A 26,858-nucleotide genomic window follows, 5' to 3' on the forward strand; every position below is an offset into this window, starting at 1 on the left:
AAATAAAAATGTTTCTATTATTAAACACAATTGTATATATATATATATATATATATATATATATATATATATATTATTTTTTTTTAATATATATAGTTTGAATATTTTATTAAAAATTAATTTTATATAATATAATAATATATTAATATAACAATATAATATTTCTGTATATATGTGTGTTCAGACAAAAAATAATAACATCAAAATCGTGAAATTAGTAATTTTATTTAATAAATGAACTCATTTGATTTCCATCTTTAATATTTTTTCTAATATATTAAGACATAATTGTTGGGGGCATGAAAATGTACTGCATAGTGGAATGACCCTCCACGTGACACATGGTTATTGCTGTCACATAAATATGGTAAGCATGTGTACGTTGTCTTCATGCTCTCTCGGTTTAAATCCCACTCACAAAATCTCTGTAGCTCTGGGAGCTTCTCGTCCTTGTTGTCAGATCTGATTGGAGGACAGTCCTCTTTCCACATACCTGCACATTAAACCCAATCTCCCACTGACACTAGTAAACGGAGGTTGCTATGGATACACACCTTGCCTTGAAGAGTTGCATAATCTTCTCAGCATCTCAAGATTCCTTGAGTGACAGGAGAACTCTGCATCCAAGGAGGAAGCAGGAAGAGGACTCTGTGCGCTACTTAGTATTCCATCCAGGTCTCTGTGACATCTCTCACATCTGCATGGCCAGGTGATGCTTGTGGAGAGTGGGGATTGATTGTTGAGATTCATTATTACGATCTGATCCTCAGGGATGCCGACCTAATGCACGATGGCCAACTCTTCTACCGCATTCTCTCCATTTCTACCGTACCATTTATTTGTTTAAACATTTCTGCCTCAGGGAGATTTTTTTCCCTACCACATTTTCAGAGACAATAGAGGACCGTATAACAAACCCTGTATTATTAAACCCATCCAATGGAGGGGAGCAGTTTAATCCAGTACACTGAAGAGACATTTTTTTGTTCTTGCTCTCTCTCTCTCTCGCTCTCTCTCTCTCTCTCTCTACTCAATTATCCTTTTGTTGGTCAATGCGTCATGTTTGGAAAGAATGGAGTGTGCGGGAATGGAGGAGGAGGGGGGCTTTAAAGGAAGAGAAAAGAGAGGGAATAGAGGAGAACAGGTCAGAGGAGTACAAATAGAAGACATTGCGAGGGAATCAGGGGAATCTTTCCTCTCAGTTTTTCCATTTGTGACCTGAAAGACCTAAAACAAGAGATAGATGTGGTATTAAAATGAAAAGAACACAATCCGTCATTCTTTTCCATCTGCTTTCTAATATTCCTCATCAGTTCCAATGCTTTGCCTTCACAGCAACTCTCAACCTCATTCTACAGCATGCTCTCTTGTATCTTTTGTTTTTCTTTTTCTTTGTCAGTACATACTATCATTCTTGTTGCTTCCTTCCATACATTTCTTTCTTTCCACTCCCCGCTCTCTCCTCTCTCTCTCTCTCTCTCTCTCTCTCTCTCCCTCTCTCCGGTTCTTCAAGACAGTGCCGCTCTGCTGCTCTACATCACAGCTACTGTTTCTCACTCTCCTCTCTTCCACTCAGCTTTGCTCCTCTTCTCTCTGCTTCTCTCCACTCATTCAGACCGCATGCTCCCAGTCATCTCTGGCACTGCTGGGTCTTTGTGGCCAGTGGAAGTGGACCCGGACACCCTGTATGGTCTGAAGGTGTTTTCCCGATCCAGTGGATCTGTGGGGAAGGGAGGGAGGGCAGGGAGGGGGTGCAGGTGAAGAGCGCCGTGTTGGGGGGAAACAGGTTGCGTGTTTTTGCGACAGGGCTGAGGAGGGTCATGCTTCATGAGTTAAGTGGATTTCGAACAGAGACCCCTCGCACATCGCCGCCCCAATGTGGGGCCCTTTTCCGGATGGCGGGAACGTCCGGTCAGGAGCGATGAACCAGCTGGATACTCCTCGGCCACTCAACTGGACCATACGGAAACTGTGCCATGCAGCCTTCCTTCCGTCTGTGCGCCTGCTTAAGGTACCCGTGGGATGGGCAAATGGGGGAGGAAAGAGACAATGAGGTCTTTTTAAAAGAAAAATGCTTAGGAAATATTCTTTTTGGCTTGTACTGATTGAATTAGTTGTTAAAAATCAGAAAAATAGTGGATCAAAAGACTAGATATAAGAAGAAAGCTCTTTTTAAAGAAGATTTTGAGTTTAACTGATACATAAACCCTCATTGTATGAGTACAATGACCTATGGGATTGATTCCGCTCAGAAATTCAGTGCTTCATAAGAGCTTTTTCTTGCAGCGCGCTGAAGCAGCTAACTTCTCTGTCTTATTTGATAATGACAGGTACTCTGCTCATGTGGAAGTATTGTCAGAGTCTGAAGTGTTGGAGTCTCGCAGCTAAATTTAAAATTGCATCACATGGTTTGCAGTAAGTGCTGTCAGCTTCTCAAGATTAATGTTTTATTGCTTACCCACAAATCCCTTACAACTTGCACATGATTTACATTATAAGTATAGCTTTTCACATGAATCAGAAACTTATCAATTTTATGTTAGAAAATTATTATTACCTTTATTGTGATATTTTGCACAGAGGTGTTAGCTAATAGGTAGTAATAAAGCTTTACCGCACACTTGGGACCATGATAGATGCTTTATGAGAAGGTAAGCTCCAGAGAGATCTCTGCTGGTAGTATAGTAATGTATCCCAGTATGTAATGCAATTTCGTCTTGTATTATAGTCAGTGATGTTATATTATACATTTTCTGCTTGTGTTGTAGTAATAGTACAGTGTAGATCGGTCACAGACAGTGCATAGATTCGTTTAGCACTCCCAAGAGTCAAATCCTCCCCAGGTCATGACTCAGTGTTATGAGTGGATCATTATGTTCTTGGTTCAGTGTTTCTGCTCTGGAGGTGTAGTACAGAGAGCTGTTACAGCATGTCGTGAGCTGCTTTTCGCACTGACTGTAAAAATGCAGAGGACTGGGTTCCAGACAAAAGAAATGACTAGGGAGTCATTGGCTCCTAAAATTAAGTATTAAGGAGCTAAATGACTTTTAACTGAAAATGTAGAGATTCGCATGATAAAGATGGTTGTTCAGAAATGCTTTAGTTCACTGAATGAGTTTCTTACTTCAGCTACAGTCACTCCTCTGTGCGGTGATGAAGGGGTGTTTTTGTAGGTAGACGATGACGATTTAAGTTATATAAACTACTGGGTTGTTTTCTATTTGTATTTAGTAAACTTTTTTTTTTTTTCAAATTTGATGACATAATAATCCTGATTGTTTTGTGTCATATAAAATATATAAATACAATTAAAAGTGTAGGCTCTTGTGTAGGTTCACCCACACAAAGTTCTAGTCTAGCTAGAACAACTGGGTCTCATATCTTAAACAATAAAATTGTTTCTAAAAACCTTTTTTTAAGAATAGCATTATTAATTGATTTCAATAACAAAATTTATGAATATGTTGTGAATATTAATTTAATTTGACTCTGTATAGTACGTCTGGATTACATTCATGCAATAAAACATTCTTTTTAACTGTCACAAAGTAATTTCTTGTGCAAAAGAAGTACCCACTATGAGCATGTGATTTCTGACGCAAACCAATGCTTGCAATGCAGGTTTCCGGTTCACTATCCAAAAATGGCACGCTGTTTAGTGAGGGAATCAGGGTTCTAAACAATTCACTGTGGGAATTTTCACTGTGTGAAATCGCTGTTTGGAATTTGTTTCTACTCCTGATCGATGTGAATATATCTGGCATTTGTTCATGACTCAGACATAACAGCTTGTCCTGTGTTAATTGTTGCAGGAAACACTCGTGTACTGATATGTGATGCAACCACAAATGGATACGGACAAAACTTTCCATATGAAGTCCAGTTGTAATGTGTAGACTAAAAATAAAATAATAGTTGCATATTTTTATTTTTTTGTCGGCATTAAGACTGTTCAAGTTGCGTTGCTGTTTTCATAGCTGTAAGTGTATTTGTAGTAAACATCGACTCTTTGCTTGTGAATTTAAATTGTAAGAGTATGAGATGTGCTTGTGTTTTGCATAATGCATTCTATTGCTGAGTTACATAACAATGGTGGGTGGGAATTTAGATTGATTATGGTTTACCAATGCAGCATATTTGACCTATAAATTTAAATTAGAAAGTTAGAACCTTTAAGGCTAATGTTTTTGATTACACAGGGGTTAGAGAGCAGATGTTGTTTCAGGTGTTCTGTGTAGGTAACTGACCAGAGGAGTTGAAGATTACAGGTTGGAAAGACTGATGCCCTACATATGATATTATTTCAGCGATGAGTAAACAGCCGTATGTTTGTCCAGCTCTGCTGAGGTGTAGTTTATCAACAGAGCACTAAGGAGCTGTACAGGTATTTCACTATTTGTGCATGTAATCCTATGTTTGTGAGCGTATGTATGTGTGTGCTTGTGTGTGCGGGAGGTCCAGTGGCATAGCAAACCACCAACCCTCCAGATATAATGAAAATACCTAAGAGCAAATGAAGGTTTGTGACTGATGTGGCTGTATTGGTCATCGCACTCGAGCTAATATAATTTGCTGATGCCTTCGTTGGTTGTCAGGGAACACTGGTAATGAATCAGATGCTTAGGCAGGTTGCACCAATTTCACATGGTTTGTATGTTTGTTTTGATATGTAGAAGTACAGTCTCCCCTCGTAGAACTAAATTATTATGTTTTTTTACTCGCACTCATGCCAAATCGATACGCTGTTATTTTTTCATGTAACACAATAGAATAATTTTTTAGTGTCTTCATCCTTTTCTATACATTGGCAGTTTATAGTGACCCCCTCTTGTCAAGCTCCACAAAAAAAACAGAATTATCAAAACATTAGCGCATATAACTACACTGAACAAAATTATAAATGCAACACTTTTGTTTTTGCCCCCGTTTTTCATGAGCTGAACTCAAAGATCTAAGACTTTTTCTATGTACACAAAAGGCCTATTTCTCTCAAGTTTTGTTCCCAAATCTGTCTAAATCTGTGTTAGTGAGCACTTCTCCTTTGCCGAGATAATCCATCCACCTCACAGGTGTGGCATATCAAGATGCTGATACAATTGTGTGTGTGTGTGTGTGTGTGTGTGTGTGTGTTTGGATGGGATACATGCAGAGCACTAATTTTGAGTATGGGTTACTATACTTGGCCACATGTCACTTCACTTCATACAACCAGGGCCCCAGACTGTGCCTAAAATGGTCACATTTGCGACCAAAAATATTAATTTGCAAGTGATATTTTTGCTGAGATCTCCACTGGCATCTGTATAAATTTACATTATCATTTCAAAATTTGCATGTAATGCCTTTTTTCCTGATAGTTTTGTGATCACATATTTTGTTTATGTTGACATAAACTGAGACGATGCACATCAAAGTTTTAGAGGAAAAACTGTCCTCATCTCTGCCGAACAGCATCTGCTAAAAGCAGCTCCAGTTGTAGCATCATGAGAGAGATCGAAAATGACAGAGATGTGCGAAGTAAAAGTGCAAAAAAGCAGTGGCTATTTTGTGCATAACTTGAACAAACTACATCAGGTAAAGCTGTCAAATGTGTGGATATTAGCAATATCGTTAACAGTTTGCGTTTATAATCAATAGTAATATGGCTTCTTGTTATCAAGAGCTATCTACATGCTGTGTTCTGTTAATGCGTGAACTTCATATTATTTGTAGTGCACTTGCCATCCAATAATCGCAATAAAATTTGTAATATGTTACCTTTTAATAAACAAAGTATCAGCTTTAAAATTCTGCCAAATTCATAATGAAATTCAATCAATAAATACCGTTTTGGCGCTCTTTCACCAAAGTTCAAGCTGAATTATTATTATTATTACTGAAATGTTTCATGTAATTGCTCATTTAGTGTTTCAAACTGTGGAAAACGAGTATGATAAGAAAGAATGCAAGGAGCTAAAGATAAAATTCAACACCTCCTATAAAATCGCATGTTACTAATGAACAGACTGGATGTGTGCAAGTGATGCTGACAGTTATGGGCCTGATATTGGCACAGATTCTGTGCAATAAACAATTCTTTGTGATTGTATATAGTTCTCAATTTGGAAAAGACGTTTAGTTCCCACTTTAAGTGATCCTTAGTTCCCAGGACATCTACAATATATATTAAAATGCTAATAAAGACAAGAAAAGAAGAGACATAAACACATGACAATATGACTGAAATGTTAAATAAATGAATACAACCCATTTATTCTGTGGCACTTAAAAAATAATTTGGCTCCTTATTTTGTTTCTTGTAGGAGCCAATTGCTCCTTTTTTTTCTGAAGCCCTGCATACATACAGTAGTCTATATATATTTCATGTGTTTCATGTTAACTTGTGGCTACCCCTGTGAAAGTGAGAGAGATGTGTTTGTGTGGGGTATTTATCCTGTGAACTTGATTCTTACTTCTTAATATCTCCTTAAATTTTGTGGCAAAGCAATTTCCTCTTTCTTGCAATGCTTCATGAATGAACTTTCATATGTCCTACATATTTCTTATATTCACTAGCCTGAGTAAACTCATTATGTCAAATAAGATATCCAGCCTGCATAGGACTGAATATTTAATTGTCACGTTCAAATATTTATTGTCAGTTTACTTTAAATTATGTATTACCATTTGCATTAATATTTAAGACTGCACGAAATACATTACTATCAGTATTAAGAAAATATTTAATCCGCTCTATGATGAGCCCAGTCTAAAGACAAATGCAGTCCTGCTTTCCTCATAGTGCAAAAGAAGAGTGAAACCACATATCACTACAGCACGTATCTTCAGGGTTGGTGGCAGGTGTTGGGACTATACTGTATATTGAATATTATCTCAGTGACACACTCTGACAATCTCATCTCTCTCATTCTATCTCTCTGTGGCTCACACTTGTGTCTCTTTTTTCTCTTTTCTCTCTGTACTAAAGCGTATTTACTTTAATATACTTACTGTGTGGAAAAGGATTGATGTAGTGATGAAAAGGACCGGTTTTAAATTATGCTGTACACTGAAATTCAGTACTTATTCTTTAGAGAATCAGTGACCACACAAATAGCTACCAAAAGAAAATACTCAAAAGGATTAAGCCACACAAACACATTTTTCATGCACTGACAACTCAGCAACTTGGATTTAGAGATGTATTACTCAATTAAATTAATTTATTCATGTACAAGACATGGCAATAAATGCATTAGCTCCTTAACAAGCCGAATCCAAGTAAATCTTTGTCAAGTTTCCATTTTTTCATTTCACTCAAGGATAAGTCATTTGCACATTTACTTTGTCTTTTTTTTTTTTTTTTTATGTAATTAATGGGAATTTTATTCAAAGACTTTTCTTATTTTTCTCTTTGGTTTTGGATGTATGGTGAATTGAAAATATACCTTTCACTTTCTCCTTTCTTCACCTTATTCTTACAATTTGTCAGACACTGTTGTGGAATAAAATTGTTTTGGGGATTTGTGTGTGTGTGTGTGTGCAGGCACGTGCACGGGTAGGGCTCAACCTGTGCAGAGCACATGCCCTTTTTGCCCTTACACTCCGAAGTGCCCTTTTTTTGGTGATGGTGTTTTTTTTCCCTTCAATAAATCAATGATATTGGTCACCCTTTACATCTGTCTGTCTGCTTTACAAATATTTAGCTAATGAAAGGTATTAAAAAGAGCTTGTGACTAAATCTTGTTGGATCCGCTCAAACTGTCAGTAAAACCTCATAACTCCACCCCCTCTATCTTGACTGAATGAACTGAAGTTCCACAGCAGCTGAACTAGGTCTGCAAGGGTAAATAAAGATCTTGTTGTTTGAATAAGTACAGCGTTTTCTTTACGCAAGAAACATTATGTCTATAAAGTCTCATAATTTATGTATTTGAAACTGAGCGCCGCGCCCATATAGCTACAACAAACACCTGGTGATGAAAACGTAACGCCGCCATTTTAATGATGGACAAAATGCACATTTGCACACATTCAATGGTCAAAAACCCCGTAACTGCATTTGAGTTTGACACAAAGCGACTGAGTGATCCTCGTCACCTAGGTCAAATATATTTCTAAGAAATTTATGATTGCTGATATACACTTAATTTATTAACATTTAATCATATTATATGGTCGCATGGCTAATTCATGTTTACGCTGTTAATATGCATGTATTCTAGCTAGCTAATTTTTTTATCTAGTATTCTATACTCTCCGCTCGTCTTCAAATGTATTAACATAGTAAAACATGGTTTTATTACAGTAATGTTGTAGTAACCAAAAAAAAAACTTTACAGAATCAAATCGCTGTGAAATCTTTATTTTTTATGATGCATAATGTAATACGTTGCCTTTTTTCAGTTTCAGCACAAGCCCCTCAAAAGGTCTGTGCACGGCCCTGTGTGTGTGTGTGTGTGTGTGTGACAGAATTAATGTAAACTGCTGATTGCAGCAAACTCTTGCAAATGGAAAAGTGGGCATCTCTTTCTTTGTGATTATAATGGCAGGAAGACTGATGCCATGTAATAAGAAAATGTTGAAAACTGTATAATGTTTATGCATCTAGGCTTATGCAAAATTTGCAGCTGTAATGTTGGGTAAGTCTGACCCAGATGTTGGAGTTACTGAGTTTCTATTCTGGCCACTGCTGTTAGTGTACTGAGGGCATTTTTGGTGGTGTATCGTCTCATGAGGTGTTCAATAAATTTATTATAAATAATTCACAGGGTCATTAATGAGCTCAGGTAGGACTGCTGCTCTGATTTCAGTTACGTTATTATATTCAGTTAAAAGTTAATTGTATGAGAAGGTGGGCAGCTCGTCACTGGCAGCATTGCATTTATCATTATTCGCTCAATCAACATAAAAGACAGCCTGGTAAACCTTCCCATAAAGATACTTGAAGAGTGACTTCTAAAGCACTGGCCTTTGATCACAGAGACCTTGGACAACAAAGGACTGACCTTCCTTTAATAAATGATGCATAGGTTTAAAATGCAAGTCCAAGCGATAACATCTTCATGTCTAAATAAATAAAATTTGCATTGTTTGAATTAGCTGTGATTGCACAGTAGAAAAATAGCACTAACATCTTCAAATGAAGCACGTCTGTCTGACAAAAAAGAAAATTCTGTCATAATTTACTCACCCTCATGTCGTTCCAGACGACATGTACTAGAATACAGTACTAGTATTAGTATCTAGTATTTTTTTTCCTACTATGGAAGTCAATGGCAACCACCAACTGTTTGATTACCAGCAATCTTCAACATATCTTCTTTTATGTTCAACATAAGAAAGCAACTCATCCAGGTTTGGAACGACATGAGGGTGAGTAAATGATGACAGAATTTTCATTTTTGGGTGAACTATCCCTTTAAAAGCTTGGACAATCCTTTCTTCTTTTGAATATTAATATCAAAACTTAGGGATAACTGGGAATGAAAAATCAGTAACTTCATGTCACTTCAAACTTGTATTACTTACTATATTCTGTGGAACATAAAAAAGGCATTTTGAAATATGTTTTTGTCCATACAACTTTGAATCCCATTGACTTTCATTGTATGGGTAAAAAATACGTCTATCATCACTTAAAGAAAAAAATTTAATTTCTGAATAAATATTCTATGATTTCTCAAGAGATTATCTTCCGGTTTCCTAAAAAAGACAACAGAAATTGGTTCACCATATTTTATTCTTTGTGCAGTATATCGGTTAGTTTCTGGGTTTTCAAATTTTTCAAAGCCATTAGAATTCTTTTCAGTTTTCCTTTTAACCTAATTTTGGTTTGAAATAAATGAGCACCATGTGCTTTTATTTACATAGTCTTGAATGGAGGACAAAAAAAAAACATTGCATCACCAAGCAGCTCCTTCTGGTTTCCTGCCATTTCCCTGGAAAACATTCACGGTTTCAGTGATGAGGTGAAACGGGACAATCTTCCCTCCCTCTTTCTAAATGGAGGATTTGGAATTAGCTTCCCTCAATGGGCAAATCATGAATGGGCTCTGAACGGGACCGGCCCTTTGAAGTTGGGCAGAAGTAATAAGCTTCCCTCGTCTTTAATGTGCGGTAAAATGTGCTGCATAGCCATGTCAAAGACGTATGCAGTGAGACTCTCAGGAATGGAAATTACTTTTAATCTTTTTTCCTTTGCTCTTGTCTTTGCGCTTGCAAATGGTCTCTGGGTGCCTGATCCGATCAAGTATATCCTCCTCATGCGCGCTTTAATATGCCCTGTCAGCACGTTTGATACTTGTGAGGCAGTCTTACACACCTCGTGAGTGTGTGTCCATTTACACTGTACAATTTGTGTGGCCAGAATAAATTGAATGTGTGAACACAGAAAATGAGAGTGGAACCCAGGGCTATTTTCAGGAACCCCTCTCTTTCTTATATATTGTGTGTGTGTGTGTGTGTGTTACTCACACACTGTCCCCACATTTCAGATTTAATGGATATTGGACCTGTGCTCCAGTTTCTTTTTCATTCCTTAAAGTGAGCTATTTCTGTCTCCTCACCCCTGAGTCCCAGATCCAGCCCTCCACCACAGCTGTCCCCGGCACACCACACCTCTTTTTCACTCAATCACTCAATCTCTATCCTTCCATGTCCTTGATTTATTCATTCATTTCCCCTCCTTATGAAGCTGAGCAGCATGTTATCTCATTTGTCTGTGGTGTGAATGACATGACGTGTCTGTGTATGTCCCGGCCCAGCTTAGAATAGCTTCCACTGTTTCAGGAATAGAAACACATGGGGTTTCACCATGTCTGCTAACAAATACCTCCTTCACACCTCATGAAACAAGTTCCCATCTGAACTGTAAAGCTACTGTAAAGGTGAGCAAAGGGCATGACTGGATTGTTTCACTGTGACCGCATAGAGAGCTTGTGTTTATCTACTGTATCTCTATTGTATTGTTCTATTGTTCCCTCAAACTATTGCTCTTTCTATATTTCTATCTGTCATTCTATCAATCATTCTCTCGTTCTGTTCAGTTTTTCATGTCTATCAATCTAAACAAGGCTCTGGGATAGTCTTCACCCTACGTCCAGCTTAGAATAGCTTCCACTGTTTCAGGAATAGAAACACATGGGGTTTCACCATGTCTGCTAACAAATACCTCCTTCACACCTCATGAAACAAGTTCCCATCTGAACTGTAAAGCTACTGTAAAGGTGAGCAAAGGGCATGACTGGATTGTTTCACTGTGACAGCATAGAGAGCTTGTGTTTATCTACTGTATCTCTATTGTATTGTTCTATTGTTCCCTCAAACTATTGCTCTTTCTATATTTCTATCTGTCATTCTATCAATCATTCTCTCGTTCTGTTCAGTTTTTCATGTCTATCAATCTAAACAAGGCTCTGGGATAGTCTTCACCCTACATTTAGATCTTCCCCTTCTATTTCTCTTTAAATTCTCTTTGAAGGCCCATTTTTATTCTTTATATTTTAATTATTTTTGAGGGGGTAAAATTTTAATTTGTCCATTTGGCCCATCTATTATTCCATCTGTCTTTCTATCTATCTTTTTGACATTTAATTCACATCCTTGGTAATCTTAACCACCTTTTTATGCAATATCCTGCGTAATCATATATGGATGGAATCCTGGCTTGTGATGCCTTTGTAGTCTAAATTCAGCTCTAAAACAACAGTTCTTGAAAATGAGACAACTATGTGTATTTGTGCATATAAATGTATGTATAAATGTATGTATTATTTTTTATGTATATGCAGGCTATATGTGTGTCCATCATATTACTCCTCTATTTGTGGGTATTAATTTGAAGCTGAATGCAATATATTCTTGAAACCTAGAAGTAGAATCTTCCCACTCAGTGCAGAGCTAGTGGCACTGAACCATTACAGTCCAATGACACAAGAGCGAAAACAGCTGACAATGAAGGCATTTCTTAGATTAACTGTAATGGGCCTGTTGATAGCCTCTTGGTGTTTCTGGTGTCTTCATTGTAATTCATAAAGACAGAAAATGAGCTTATGGAGAATGTATGTTGAAATGTATGGAGAATAATGTAATTTAAATTATTAGATTCAAAATATATTCAACAACAACAACAAAAAACTATAGACTGATACATGATATGTATTTTATATGTTTCATTTTTATAAAGCATTGGTGTCTGTCAGAGAAGATAGCTAGATACAGTAGTTTTGTTTGTTGTTTGATGACTTCAGAAATAGTGAAGTGCTTAATTATTTAAAAACATTTTCTACTTTCCTAGAATAATTTGAAGGGACAATAATAAGCCATTTGGAGTATTATTTCCTCTGTGTTTTTAGAACATCCAAAACAGCAACATTACTGACATTGTTAGTTTGGATCAGGGACCATTGGGTTTGCCAACCAAGGAGAGATAAGAGGGAGATTTTGAGAAACTGAAACCCTTTTTTTGGTATTTTGTTTGTTGATGCACAGAAATTTCACTCTTCACCTTTAAATGTGTATTTAGTCATTTACAGCAGTGCATGAAGGAAAATCATAGGGAACAGACATTAAAATGTGTGTCTGGAGTCAGCAACTTTAAAAATGAATGCACCAATCGAGGTCAAATGTTCTTGCTTAGCATCAGGATTGTGGTGTCAACCTGTGAGGAAACCTATGTGTGTATTTGATCAATAAATCTATAACAGTTTTTCTGGACATTTTTCTCATAATGCTCCCCTATCATTTTACCTCCTCATCATTTTCCGCCACATTCATATCAGCTGCTTATCGTGTAATACATCAAACAAGCTTGCCGCAGGCCTGCAAAATCTGCATGTATTATTCATTAGAGATGCATAATGGGAAATCCACAGCTATCACAGGAGCTATTGCACTTATCTAACATATCACAGAAAGATCAGCCTGTTTGTGAGAAATACTGGCGTTTGTGTGGCACATGAGCAAAGACGGGAATGCTGTGACAGTCGTGCTCAGTAGGAATTGCGTCTAATTTGAGCAAGGAGATGCCATCACCTCCCCTCGGAGAGTAAACACACGCTGGCATTGGGTAATGACCCTGAGGGTTTCGATAATTCAGAGTGCGGTAAATGGTTAAATCATCTGTGTGATGAAAAAGTATCAAGATGTAATGACTTAGTATTTTTTATGAATTTATCATGGATGTCAAGTACAATTTGTTTCCGATATCTGTAAACAGTCCTTGTTTGTGTCAGGTGAACAAACAATTTGTAAAATATAATGTGCATTGGTTGTGAGGCTAAAGCATAATGAGGATTAGATGTTATTTGGCGATAAGACATAACACAGCAATCTTTCACACAAGCGGTATTCCAACACTTACACATTTCATGAAAGAACAATCCCTAAAAACATTTGATCAAATACCTTTGGCCATGGTCAAAGTGATAGTTCACAGAAGAATTCAAATTCTGTCATTGTTTAGTTACAATAATGTCATTTCAAACCTGCATGACTGACTTTCTTCTGTGGAACACATCTAGTTTAACTTCTGAGCTGCTGTTTTCCATAATATGAATTTGGAATGTCAATAGGTTGAATAAACAATGACAAAATTATTTTTTAGGGTGAACTATCTCTTTAAGAAGCTATTCATATTTTTTATATATCTTTAGAAGGTCCAGTATGGGTAGGTCAGTTTGTACCCAAAGCCGGTTTGCCCTTTTTCTGCCATGATCTGTTTTGTTCAAGGTTTTAAAGCCCTTGCCTCAGTCCTTTTCCCCCGAATGTATTTAAGTTGGACGGTTGGAGGTAGTTTTTGTGTTTGCTCTGCTGGGTTTCAGTGCTGGTGGTCAGTTGGTGTGTGTGGTCACAGTAGTGAGCCCCGAATCTCTGGCAGTGAGTCTCTTCTGTTAATCCTTCCTCACTGCTCAGGACTGAATGTTCCACACGCTGCCACAAACATACAGTGTTGGGTAGATAACTTCTGAAATGCATCTTGCAAATTACACAATTAAAAGTGTCAATAATGGTAAGTGCCATGGTAATCTAGGCTAATCTAAAGTTTTTATGTAATCAATTTTGGATCACTTTTGATCTAGCTATTATTAATTTGATATCACACACAAAATAATCTTGTATTGTTTTGTCAAAAAACTAAACAAAAAACAATACCACCAAAAGTGAAAAATATTCCTTGAACTAGAGCTTCTAATCTGGTTTTGCATCAGATTTGCAATAAACAATGAGACCAATTTGTATTAGAAAATAAAATACGATTGCATTAAAATAAATAAATAAATAAATAAATACGTTTTTGTATCCTAAATGCACAATTATGCGGTTAATTTCATTGTATTATTTGCATTTAGCTGCTGTTTAAGACCTCAAAGGGTTCCTCACTCCTGGTGCTGGAGAGTACTCTGTGTGCATCGGTCCATGTTGTGCATGTCAAATAAAATCAATCGTAACTAATCAATGTCATTTCATATACAGTTACTGAAAGTTATTTACAGTACTGTAGTTACTAAACCTGTAATGTGGACCTTACGTTCCAATGTAAGTACAAACTGACAAACAGCTGGTGCAGCCCTTCCTAGGTGAATTGGAGTATGGTTGGACCTTAACACTGCAGGAAAGTGGCTCTCCAGAACCAGGAATGAGGAATCCTGCCCTTTTAGAACAGACTTGTGAACCAATTTCGGGTTTTCCACAATTGAGAACCATTGCCTCAAGATACACCTTAAATAAAATTACACCTTTGCACCTTATCTACTCCTAAAAGGTACAAATATGCACCCTTAAGGTTCTAACGTGGAGCCTTTAGGGATAGATAAGGTATAGGGGTGTGCTTTTGAAGTCGCTGCTCCAGTGACAAGCTGCATTTTTTTACTGTATAATCCAGATTGCATATAGTCTGTTACCACCCAACGCTGAACACACATACAAATGCTGTGACATTGCAAGCAGCTGCCGCAGGCTTGACTTTATCAGAGAAAGGAGAGAGATAAAGACAAAGGACTTGGGGTGGAGGTAATAGGAGTAAGATGGAATGAAAGAGTTAGTGTTAGATAGCTTGAACCAGAGCCAAAGTGAGCAAAAGGAAAGAAGATGTGTCGGATGTACAGTGGCTTTCACTGGGGCCATGTCTTATCTGCTTTTCCAGATTCTCCCAGAGTCACATGACCTAGTGATTCAGTGAAGCATCAGTCTCTCTGGTCGCTGGATGGCTCTTAACCCTGAAACCACTGATCCCTGATCACCGCCCAGCCGGAGGTCACATGATCTGCAGCAATCACTCACGCCACCTTACAGGCCTGTAAATACTGCTGTCTCTCAGGACCACTGTCAAGGTTCCCTCCAGTGCTTTCTGACATCCTTCATACGGATGCCTTTGAGTCATGCCATTTCAACACTGAGCTCAGTGCCCATTTTTATGACACATGCAATAGACACAGCATAAGAACGACGATTCAATGTCAGTCAAACTCTAATGTTGTTTTTCATGACACCGTTTCAGTTGGCTTTGGTGAGGGCACTCTTGTGAACAGACATTTCCAAGGGGATGGATATCTATTCTGTGCCTGCTCTCTAATTTCATCCTGATAATTGTAACACTTACTTTCTGGGCCTTAATGAGACAATAGCTCTGTTCCAAAACCTAGTGAGTTGCCTCCACAGGCATTTTAAGGCATTAGATGCTAAGGCTGTTCCAAATAGTAGGCCATTTAATTATCCTGCCTCCTTGCTTACTTTGTTTGATATTGTTGATACTTTTTTTGTCCAAATTTGAAGGCAAGGTCAACTGTATCCATTGTGGGAAAGGCAACAGGGTTTTGATGCCAAGGACCCCCAAATATGATGATGCCTTCTATAAATGTATAGGCAGCTATATATTTGAATACACTACCCTTCAAAAGTTTGCTGTGAAGATTTTTTGATTTTTTAAACCAAAAGTTTCTTATGCTCATCAATGTATTTCTTTGATCGAAAAATACAATAAAAACAGTATTATTGTGAAATATTATTACTATTTAAAATAACTTTTCTATTTGAATACATTTTAAAATATAATTTATTGCTGTAAAGGCACAGCTGTAGGAATGCACCGAAATGAAAATTCTTGGCTGAAGCCGAAACCGAACAAAATGAAACACTGGGCCGAAGGCCAAAGACCGAACACGGTTTTTCGAGTTTTCTCCCCCATGTATTTTGCCAATTTTTTTCACCATTGCATAAATTAAATAGCCAAAATGTGCTTTTTACTGTTTTGTCTTGCTTTTCAAAGAAAAAATCTATTAAAAAATCAACAATTTAACACTGAACAATTTTTTAACATTCTAGCAGACATTATACCAACAAAGCACAATTTAACTTAAAATTTCTCAACTTTTATTTTGGCGGAAATGCGCAGGAAGACCTCAATGCTTCTTTTTGTTGACAACAGCAGATTTATAAATGAGTCTCATTACGAATACGTCGCACGTATCGCATTGTCACATGCCTTGTAAAAAATCATAAAAATGTGACTGAGCAACTGACGATTTTCCTAGCGCTTTGGACTTGAACCCTGGTTAACAAGCAGCTTTGTGCAGCGCTGTCAGAATACATGCAATCCGTGCGTGCATTAGAAAACATAACGTTCTGCAATTTATTTACTAATTGTTTAAGGCCATTTCGCGATTTCAATCATCATACAGTAACCAGCAACCATCACCCCTTCCTCTTCTCATCGAAGACATGCGATGCAGTACTAAACAGTCTCTCGCTGTCTGTGCTTGTAATGATTTTTGCGTCTTTCTCGGACAGTTTTAAATGCTTCTACACTGCTGACATGTTTGTTGCATCATAAAGAGTGTAAATGTTCCATTTATTTTTATACTATACAGTAAAAATGACGTTATAATGACGAATTATAATATAAAGACTTCATGTTGTGTTTTACGTTGAATAATCAGCTTTTATATTGTCAACTTATATATTTTATGTTGTAGTAAATCCAAAAGAAATGGTGAAAATGTTATCTAGAAAATATAAGTTGATAGTGTATAATTTTTCTGTCCACTGTAAATATATGTATATTTGCAGAGAACATTTCAGATGTGTTTTTATAGTATTAATCACACCAAATATTTGTCTATAGCAGTTTTCCAGAGGATATTGACTTAGGAGGTGTAGCAAAGGAAATTAACTTTTTCCCCCTACAAAACTATTTACAGATTTAAGTATTGTTTGCTTACTGAAGTTTCATTTAATTTAGGATGCTGCCAATGTAGAAGGTGGGCAGAAAGCCATGAGGCAACTCACTAGGCTTTGGATCAGAGCCAATGTTTGCTAATTTTTCAATAGCTTAATGTATAGCTGCACAGTTAACTGTACAACAACAATGACAGCACAATCAAGTTGTATGTTTATGTTATACTGTAGGTAATAATGAGATGTCTGTGGTGAGGCAGAACTGTGGTTCCAAACATTCCCCACAGCATGAGTAATTCATGCAAAGTACCACAGTACAGTATATGCAAAATAACTAAGATGATGAAAGCTTGTACAGTGTGTCCATGTGAGTTATGTTTATTTTGTGAGCAACGTAAGTTATATATATATTTGATAACTATTTGTACATTTCAGCAGTTTTAATTGGGTAGACCAGCTGTCAGTCAGAGTAGACCAGAACATCCCTGACCCTTATGGGGTCTTTCATCTGACAGAAACCACAAAACAGTGCATCATTTTATCTCAACTTTGATGCATGGCCAGTGCTGCTTCATCGTATTGATACACGCTAGTACACAAGAGCAGGATCAGTCACACTTTTTGTTAAAAGAGGCAATGCGACACAAATCAATGTCAAAAACAGATTGTAACATCACAGCTTTTCCAACAAAAGGTCACATCGTGTGACATCAGCACATTTGTCCTATCACATTCAGTAATGAATCTGCCTGCCAATCTCCCTTTTGGGGCGTCAAATGCATCCAAGTGTGCAAATGCAATTTAGCATGCACAATAATGAAGAAAATTTCATGCATAGAGGAAGAGATTTCTACTATGCCATTTTTTTTGTGGGGGATCTTTTAAGGATTTCACATGAAAACACCGGGACACTTGTAAGTAGCTAAATATAGATTTATGAATTTTTAAAATAGCTCAAGCAGCTTGTTCTGCAAACTACAAAAACTGGATGTTTATCCCCAGAGTATGAATAAAACAAAGAGAGAACTTGTCTCTTTACTGAGAATTCGCTTATACATAACTGTTATATAATGCAAGGTTATGAGCTGCAATCTTCATGTCAATAAATGGGTTTCGATTCGTTCGAGATTCAGTTACTGAAACAATTAACACCATTAAGTAATCAAACAAATATTTAGTCTCATAGCAACAAACCACATCCCTTGAATTTCTCTTTATTCATATAGCTGTTTATAGAATGACAAATAGTGTACAGTATGCTGCAAATAATTGCTTATTTTTTCTCTGTTTTGTACAGACAGACTTTAAAGGTGTCTTGCAATTTTGGTCCATTTAATATTTATTTAGATTCTGAATGTTAAATCTGAATTTAAATGTTTGGTAAATGTTTAAATCTTAAGCAATAGCTAAAATTACATTGGTAATACATGAAGTTTAGCTGCTGCACAGAACCTGCACAATTGGCAATCAGATTTGATTTATTAAATGTATGTGCTTAAAATATTATTAATAAGTGATTAAAGCTGGGAAAAGATTTTTAATAAATGGAAAAGATAATTAAAACACTTGAGCTAAATCTGGAAAATCAAAATCGAAATTGCAGTTATTTGCAACATGCTTTATGTGTCGTTTGGCACCCTATAGGTGTTCCCTACTTTACCAGTGAGTCATTTAGCATCCAACAAGGGAATGGGCTGGCAGAGAAGTCTTAAGTGTTCACGCTTGAAGTTATCAGACTGGCTTAGCATTTAAATTTAGTCGCTAGTGTGAGTCATAAGTGTAGAGATATGTAAGATTTACCTCCACTTTTTGTATTTCTCTCTCCGTTACATGTTCTCCTGTGAGGTCAGATGCTTCAGTGATGTGTGATGATTTAAGTATGACATTTGTAAATCAAAGCTTGCTGTACACTGAATAACATAAGTTGATTTGTTATTCAGTGTATTGTTATACTTTTATATGTACCATATTAATCTTGACATTGTTTGAAGCTTGCATTTCATCTTGATTGTATGAAATTATATATAGTGATCCTTCAGTGTCTTGGCATATTTCACAGTACTACACTCTGATTCAGACTCTGTTTTCACAGTACTTTTTTTTGTAAGGCAAGAGGAGAGTTAAATTATTGAATATGAGATGATTCAGGATAGACCTTTCCCTATTAGTGAGGTGAAGATTTTCTGTTTGTAGGAGGTGTTATTTCAGCATTTTAGCACTGGTGACACCCGCTCTGCACCAGCCCGTCTCTTTTTAAGCCTTTATGACTCTGGCACTTCATTATCAGCCTATCGGCTGAGAGCATGACGGGACCAATCTGAGCCAATCAGTGCAACTGCTGATTTGTGACCAGTGGGCAGAAACAGGAAGTTGATAGATGGATACGCTCTTATCTGCTGTCCTTTAAACACACCGCTTAATTGTAATGTGACATGTTATTTTCCCCTAAGCTTATTATTACTATGCAAAAATGTGCACTAAATACAAATGTCTCATAAAGTCTGTTTCATTAGCCTTGGTGCCACAAGTTCTAGACTGAACAGTTTACTTACTAATGAGCAAATGGTTTTGACTGAATGAACAGGTTGAGATGTAAAGCAAAGTTTAATCATTAGCAGAAAATCAAATGGACTGGTATGATTTTTTTAAAGAGTCTTGAACAAATGTCACAGTCATTGCACAATGTGACATCAGGTGATGAATTCACAAGTGAAAATGCCAGCTTTGACAGGAGCTAAATTTCGAGTACAGAAGCACAAAAACAAAAGCAAAAGGCAGCAGCAGGTAATGGAGCTCAAAAGAAACTCTGCAAATGCAGCCCCAGAGAATATGAGGAGTAAATTCTAGCAAATATCCAACTGCAAAGAGAAGTACCAGTCATTTCAGGATGTATAAGACTGAGGTAGATGCGTTAAAAATAAAGTATCTCCTTGGCTCACCGTTGCCCTTCATCTGAAGCAAGGGCTGAGATATACAGTATGTCCAGAATACCAAGCATATTTTCTAAGCACAAACAGACTACTAGTAAATTTGCTATTTAACCTGAGAAAAATGTGGAGAATTCACTAAGCAGGTGTGTTGTGGTACTATTTGTAGATAAACTCACCTCGGATTCACGAATCACCTGCAATCCAGGTTAACCAGGTTAACCAGGCGCTAAATGTGCTAAAATAGCACCGCAAAATAAGTAGTCAGTCATTTCAGCACAAACACACCTGCTTTCTGTGCAAATTTGGATTTTTATTGATAGACTTATACATGGAACCTAATTATCGTAGCACTACAGTTTTTCATAAAAATTTGTTTGTACTTTTAAACAGCTTCAAAATTCATGTGTGAGTGTATTTATGGAGGTCTTCATGCTACTATTTTTTTAGTTTTATTTGCAATAGATTTGAATAGACCTCCAAGCCGACATTATATGCATGTATAACAATGACGATGTAATATATATACTAGAAATACGCTTTTTGTTATTTTTGGTCATATCATAAAATTGAGCATTGAGCTGTGTGAGGATGTTTCTTACGTGTCCTGAGCTTGAAACAGGTGGTGATTGCTATTGAGAAAATGTTAACTTATCACCCACAGCTCTGAGACCAGAGGCTATTGATTGAAATGCAGTGTGAGGATCATGATATGCTTTTAAAGTTATACAGTTACAATACTGTAATTGTGGTGCTATCTGAAAACAAAGCACATATTTTGCCTTTTTAGGTTTCAAAGATTAATGGACTGACTTTCGACTTCTTTCAAATTTGCTCAAGGAGAAATTATGCTAATGTGTTTAGCCGAAATGCCATCAGAGAAAGTATTGCAATACTGAATTAATTAATGACGAGAATCTTTCAGCTCATAGGAAAGATGAGCTCCAGCGATTTCCTGTGGATAGAGTCAGCACATTTAGATGCATGAAGAGCTGATTTATCACAAATAAAATAATTTTGAATTGTGGCTGCCAGCACGAAGAGCTTGGAAATATGTATGAGAATTTTTACTGCCTTCTACTGATGCAGTGTCAAGGCAAGTTTGTTTTTAATTCAGATTTGATTTGATTTGGTTTGGTACATTATTTATTTATTTTAAATAATTTTTCTTCAAACCACAGGTAGTAACACCAGTTAACACAGTTCCTTAAATCTGTAGTTTTAAGTGATTTTAGTCTTTTTTTAGTCTTTTTTTCAATGCCATCAGAGAAAGTATTGCAATACTGAATTAATTAATGACGAGAATCTTTCAGCTCATAGGAAAGATGAGCTCCAGCGATTTCCTGTGGATAGAGTCAGCACATTTAGATGCATGAAGAGCTGATTTATCACAAATAAAATAATTTTGAATTGTGGCTGCCAGCACGAAGAGCTTGGAAATATGTATGAGAATTTTTACTGCCTTCTACTGATGCAGTGTCAAGGCAAGTTTGTTTTTAATTCAGATTTGATTTGATTTGGTTTGGTACATTATTTATTTATTTATTTATTTATTTTAAATAATTTTTCTTCAAACCACAGGTAGTAACACCAGTTAACACAGTTCCTTAAATCTGTAGTTTTAAGTGATTTTAGTCTTTTTTTAGTCTTTTTTTTCCTTCTTTTTGTAGAGTGTAAAAAGCATTAGAAAGTCTTAAATATTCGAAAATTCATTTTAAAAAAGTAATTCATATCATTTGTTAAGGTTTTAAATTTGGGTACAGTTTGTTAATAAAATGATTGGCTAATTGGAGGCCACGGCAACTATTTTGTTGGCTAAAACTATTTAATTCTTAATATTTGATTCTATCAATCCTACAGATTCCCTGCTAGTCCAAAATGTCCAAGGAAATCAAACATGCTACTGTTTATTAAAATAGCAGTTTAGATTGCATTGGAGAGTCAGTCTAAATCACTTGACAAAGATATTGTTACTATATCTGACTAACTAATGATCTCTATAGTCATAACAGCTGCTTTCAAGCATTTTATGAGATGTTTATGGCGCAACAGCTGCCCGCTAATCTGAACAAGAGCGGGAGGAATGCTAATAAATCAGAAATATTGATAAGTTAAACATTAACTCGAGAAGGTGCATACTCTATTATTATGTAAGAAGACTTACATAATTCCATCATTGATCTGTATAGATCATGCTTTAACACTGAATAACACCAAAATGAGAGAGCTGAAAGGCACAGCGCTCAGCTCGGGTGAATCACCTCCTGAACCACCTCATTAATCTCGTCTATTGATGATAGTTCTGCTCTTCAGATCACAAAAGAGCCCACACACAAACGCAATTTAAGTTTGACAGTATATAAAGGAGTACCTGTACCACCAATTCTAAAAGCTAAACCTGTTTAGATTAACACACTCAGGCATCCAGCAATGACGTTTGCGGTCAATAAATGATTTGTGCTAAATCGACATGTTTCAGTGAGTTTAGTCACGAAGACAGAGTTATTATCACCTACTCCTTTCACACTCTTCCTTTTCTTTTCCTCCCACAGCTGCCTACCTTCACATGTTATTAATTTGAGAAAGTAGCTCTACGTTCACTCAGGCATATTATAACTACATAATGAATGAACTAGTGACCCTACAGCGTAGACACTGGCTGTTTCCTACCATTTCAGACTTGCTGAAGAATACTTTCCTTGAAAGTGAGAGAGAGAGAGTAATTAAAGAAAAGTTCTCATAATGTTAAAGTTAACTTTGCCTTTGGAGAGTTACATTGTGTAAGTTCACACAAGTACCTTGTAAAGCTGGTAAACTGAAAGGTCAACAATAATTGTAATTGTACAGAGAGATGTTTGTCATCTGTATACCATATGTTCTTGTTTTTTGCTGCATGACAGTTTAACAAGGCTGCTCTTTGAAAGTGCGATGTCTCCATTGCTGAAAAGGCCACCTTAGAGAGGTGGGTAAGTGGTTTTGTGCTGGTTGATCAGCATCCAAAATACAATACATGCTGGTGACCAGAAATGTTGGTTTGTGGAACAAGATAATGTGCTGTATTATTGTAATTTCTGTAAAATAATGAGGTGTAAAATAGATGTGTATACCTCCATCAGGAATTTCATTTTTCATTTTTATTTGTCACCCTGAATTCAGTCTGTTGTGCCAAATACATCTGTGATAACTTAATGGAGTCATCACACCTCTGATGTGCAAAGACATTGAGTTGCCAAAATCAATGACCAGCACAAAGGGAGAAGGCACAGGGACAGGTGAACCTGAACCTGCCATGTTACGGCCAATCAATAACCAGCATTGTGTTCGAGAAAGAAAAAGAGGACACGACTGTTGTGAGATGCACAAAGGCCAGTTTAATATTGATTTATTTTAAAATGCACTTTTTCTTTCAAGCTACAGTCTTTAAAGCCAGTATGTGTCCTTAAATCTTAAACAAAGAAAACCGTCTTGTATTTGAAATCCTTTGTCAGGTTGAATCAGTGTTTACTTGTATGAATTTTTGCAATGGCTTTGTTAAAGCAGATTTGATAAAGCATCTGTTAGCCCCAAATCCATCTTCATGAACCTATATTTCACATCAAATATGTCTTGATTGTCTGTTATTTTGTCACATCACACAGCATTTTCAGTGTTGGTGTGGATAGACAAATCGTTTGTTGTTGGACACTGTATCACAGCACCATGTGACACAGGGCTAGAATTGTCATATTGTTTAGCTCACAGAATAAAATATCAGCAAGAAGCAGTGCGATTTTACTTGGGAAATGGCTTTCTGGAATTTCCAGGCTCAGATGGACAGGAATGCAGTTGTAATGAGGTGCCAGAAATGGCAAAAGAACATATAGTGTGCCGTTTCTTTCCAAGAGAAATATTGTTTTGGCTTTAACTTTTTTTTTTGTCTTTCGTCTTGTTGAGTGTTCAGTTAATTGATTGGGATTGGCAAAACTAATTAAACATCCATTATTGTGTGCTTAATATCAAATTAAATGATTAGCAACTCAAAATGTCACTGAATGAACTGAGATTTTGTGAGCCCCTAATGGTGTGTGATGGAACTGCTGGGCGATCATGAGATTGTAAAATAATATTTGGTCCCACTTTATATTGTGTCCCTAATACCTGTGTACTTACATAGTAACTAGATGTGTACATAGTATGTAACCACAGTGTAAGTACACACTGGTACATAGTATCTACAGCTCTAATGTTTGTGTAACTACACATATGTAACAACCCACTGAATGATATGTGCAAGTACAAATGTGTAACAGGACATTGGTAACAACACTTGTTGGTAATGAAAGTACAAATGTGTAACAGGACTAACAGCACTTTTTGGTAAAGAACGTGTTACACATTATATTAGATTTATCATGTAATTACTCTGATGTTACACAGCATGGGCCAGTAAGTTAGGCTTCACATATAAATTGTGGTTGGTGACCAGAATGTTACACTTTATATTGTGGACTGTTCCTGAGGAGTTACCATGTAAGTACACTGGTATTACAGTGGTGCACCAGCTCCAACTCGAGATCCAACTCCTCCCACTTTACATATCCCTAAACCTACCCATTTCCACCCCCTGGATCCCATTTCCACCCCTAAACCTACCAATCTCCACCCCCTGGATCAAATGGTTCCAATTACTCGTATACATATTGTTGTTACAAAATGTAGTTATATAATTCCTGTTACATTAGTACTTAGTGAAGTAAAAAAAAGTGTTGTTACCAATGTCCTGTTACACATTTGTACTTACACAAACCATTCGGAGGGTTGTTACATGTGTGTAGTTACAGAAATATTACAGCTGTAGATACTATGTACCAATGTGTACTTACACTGTGGTTACATACTATGTTCACATTTAGTTACTATGCAAGTACACAGGTATTAGGGACACTTAATATAAAGTGGGACCTAATATTTTTTATATGATTTTTTTTTTTTTTACAATATTTTTTAACTTAGTGGATTCAGGTTAACTTTTTGAAAGTCATCAAAATTTGCCTCAGTTCACCCTATGTAACATTTACATGTAAAATATTTACATATAAAAGGTTAACATTAAAATATCAAAATATAGCTTGTACTCAAAATAACATCTTGAATAAGTTGAAGAGTTGTTTATGTGACTCGCGCCATTTGCACAGCACGCCTATTTATCGCTGCTTAGACAAACCTCATTTGTCACAAAAACTCTTTGTAAGTCCTCAAGCATTATTATCTCCAGTAGGCATAAAATTGCATTTGAGTGATTGATGATTTTTAAAAGATTTTTTATATCCTACAGCTTTTTGCAAGCAGAAATAGATGTTTTTGCCTGTAAAAAGCTGTGCATTGGGAATAGTGTATTGAGAATTGAATTTATTGTTTACTCTTTAGCTTTGTTTCTAGGCACAAAGTATTTAATATATAAAAAAATATGTAAGTATATCACTCATAAATACTTATATTATAAATTAATATAAGTATTTATGAGTGATATACTTACATATTTTTGTAATTTATTATAACTTTATTTTAACTGAATTAATTTGGTTTTGTATGTTATGAATGTTAAGAGATACCTCACTTTACCTACACAAGACAGAGAGACTTTAAACTGATAGATTTTTAAGGTTGATCTAGGGCAGCGGTTCCCAAACTGGGGTGTGCAGACTGACCACCAGAGGTGCGCAAGAGAATGATTTTGATGATCTGTCTACACACATGCAGGCCCGTCCATCTAACTAAAAAAGGGTAGGAAGTAATATTCTTTTTTATTTATAACTGAAATTTGAGGTTTTCTAATATACAGTCAGGGCTTGACATTAACACCCACCAAATGCGGGTGGATTTCAGTAGTGGCAGGTAACACGGTCACTCCCACTTTGGTTTTTGATTTGGTTAACGAAAATAGTTCCAAACAAAGATCTCAGCAGAACTGTTGCGCATCTCTGAGCGACACACAGCAGTGTTTCCTTAATGAATGATTTGCCGTTTTTGAATTAATCATTTGAGTCAATGATTCAGACAGTCACTTGCTTCATTCTTGAATAAATCAGCCGTCTGAACGAATTGTTTGAATGAATGCCTCATTAGGCTCGTTCGAGATGCATCGGCGCTGCGCAGACCGATCGGCATATGACATCAAAGAATGGCGAGAGCGATTCAAAAGCTTAAAGAGTCGTCTGCTCTCTAATCACTCTCGCTGTACTTTGATGTCATACGCTGATCGGTCTGTGCAGCGCCGATGCATCTCAAACGAGCCTAATGACTCACTCATTAAGACTTCACTTGCTGACTCCTATTGGTAGTTTACTTTCATATTTAAAAGTAGCTTATCTTTTAAATATGAAAGTAAAAGTAGCATTTTTTACAACATTTCATATTTGTATATTTAAAAATAAAACATTTAAAACACCAAGCTCATAACATTATACTGTTGTAGTTTTGCAGTGTAAATGCATTCATGCGACATAAATGCATGTAAATGCCACTTCAGGTGCTTCTGTTTCTTCTGCAGTGGAAAGATCAGTTTTGTTAATACTAATTTCATTTGATTGGTAACAGTCCTTTAGTGTCTTATTACATAAGCGAAATTATTAATAAAATGTAAGAATTTTATATTAAAGATGACGCATGCATTCAATACGGTTAGTTACAAATGCCCTTTAAATAGGCAAAAAAATTACCTGGAAATTAAATTTTAGTATGCAGTAACTTTAGTCATATAAAACGTAATTTCCCAACAACAAAATTTGTGGCCAATGA

At 36.4% G+C, this 26,858-nt stretch overlaps 1 protein-coding gene across 1 annotated transcript in view; it reads left to right on the top strand.

The window, feature by feature from the left end:
- The first annotated feature begins 1,743 nt into the window (after positions 1-1,743).
- LOC107592321 (transient receptor potential cation channel subfamily M member 3-like) overlaps positions 1,744-26,858 on the top strand; it is a 107,716-nt gene continuing 82,601 nt past the window's right edge. Inside the window, exon 1 of the mRNA XM_016281802.1 lies at positions 1,744-2,011. Within this exon, the coding sequence (XP_016137288.1) occupies positions 1,877-2,011 (135 nt within the window). The 5' untranslated portion in view covers positions 1,744-1,876. The remainder of the gene's footprint in view (positions 2,012-26,858) is intronic.

This window comes from Sinocyclocheilus grahami, unplaced genomic scaffold (genome assembly GCF_001515645.1).
Source record: "Sinocyclocheilus grahami isolate Dianchi unplaced genomic scaffold, SAMN03320097.WGS_v1.1 scaffold152.1, whole genome shotgun sequence".
Taxonomy (NCBI): domain Eukaryota; kingdom Metazoa; phylum Chordata; class Actinopteri; order Cypriniformes; family Cyprinidae; genus Sinocyclocheilus; species Sinocyclocheilus grahami.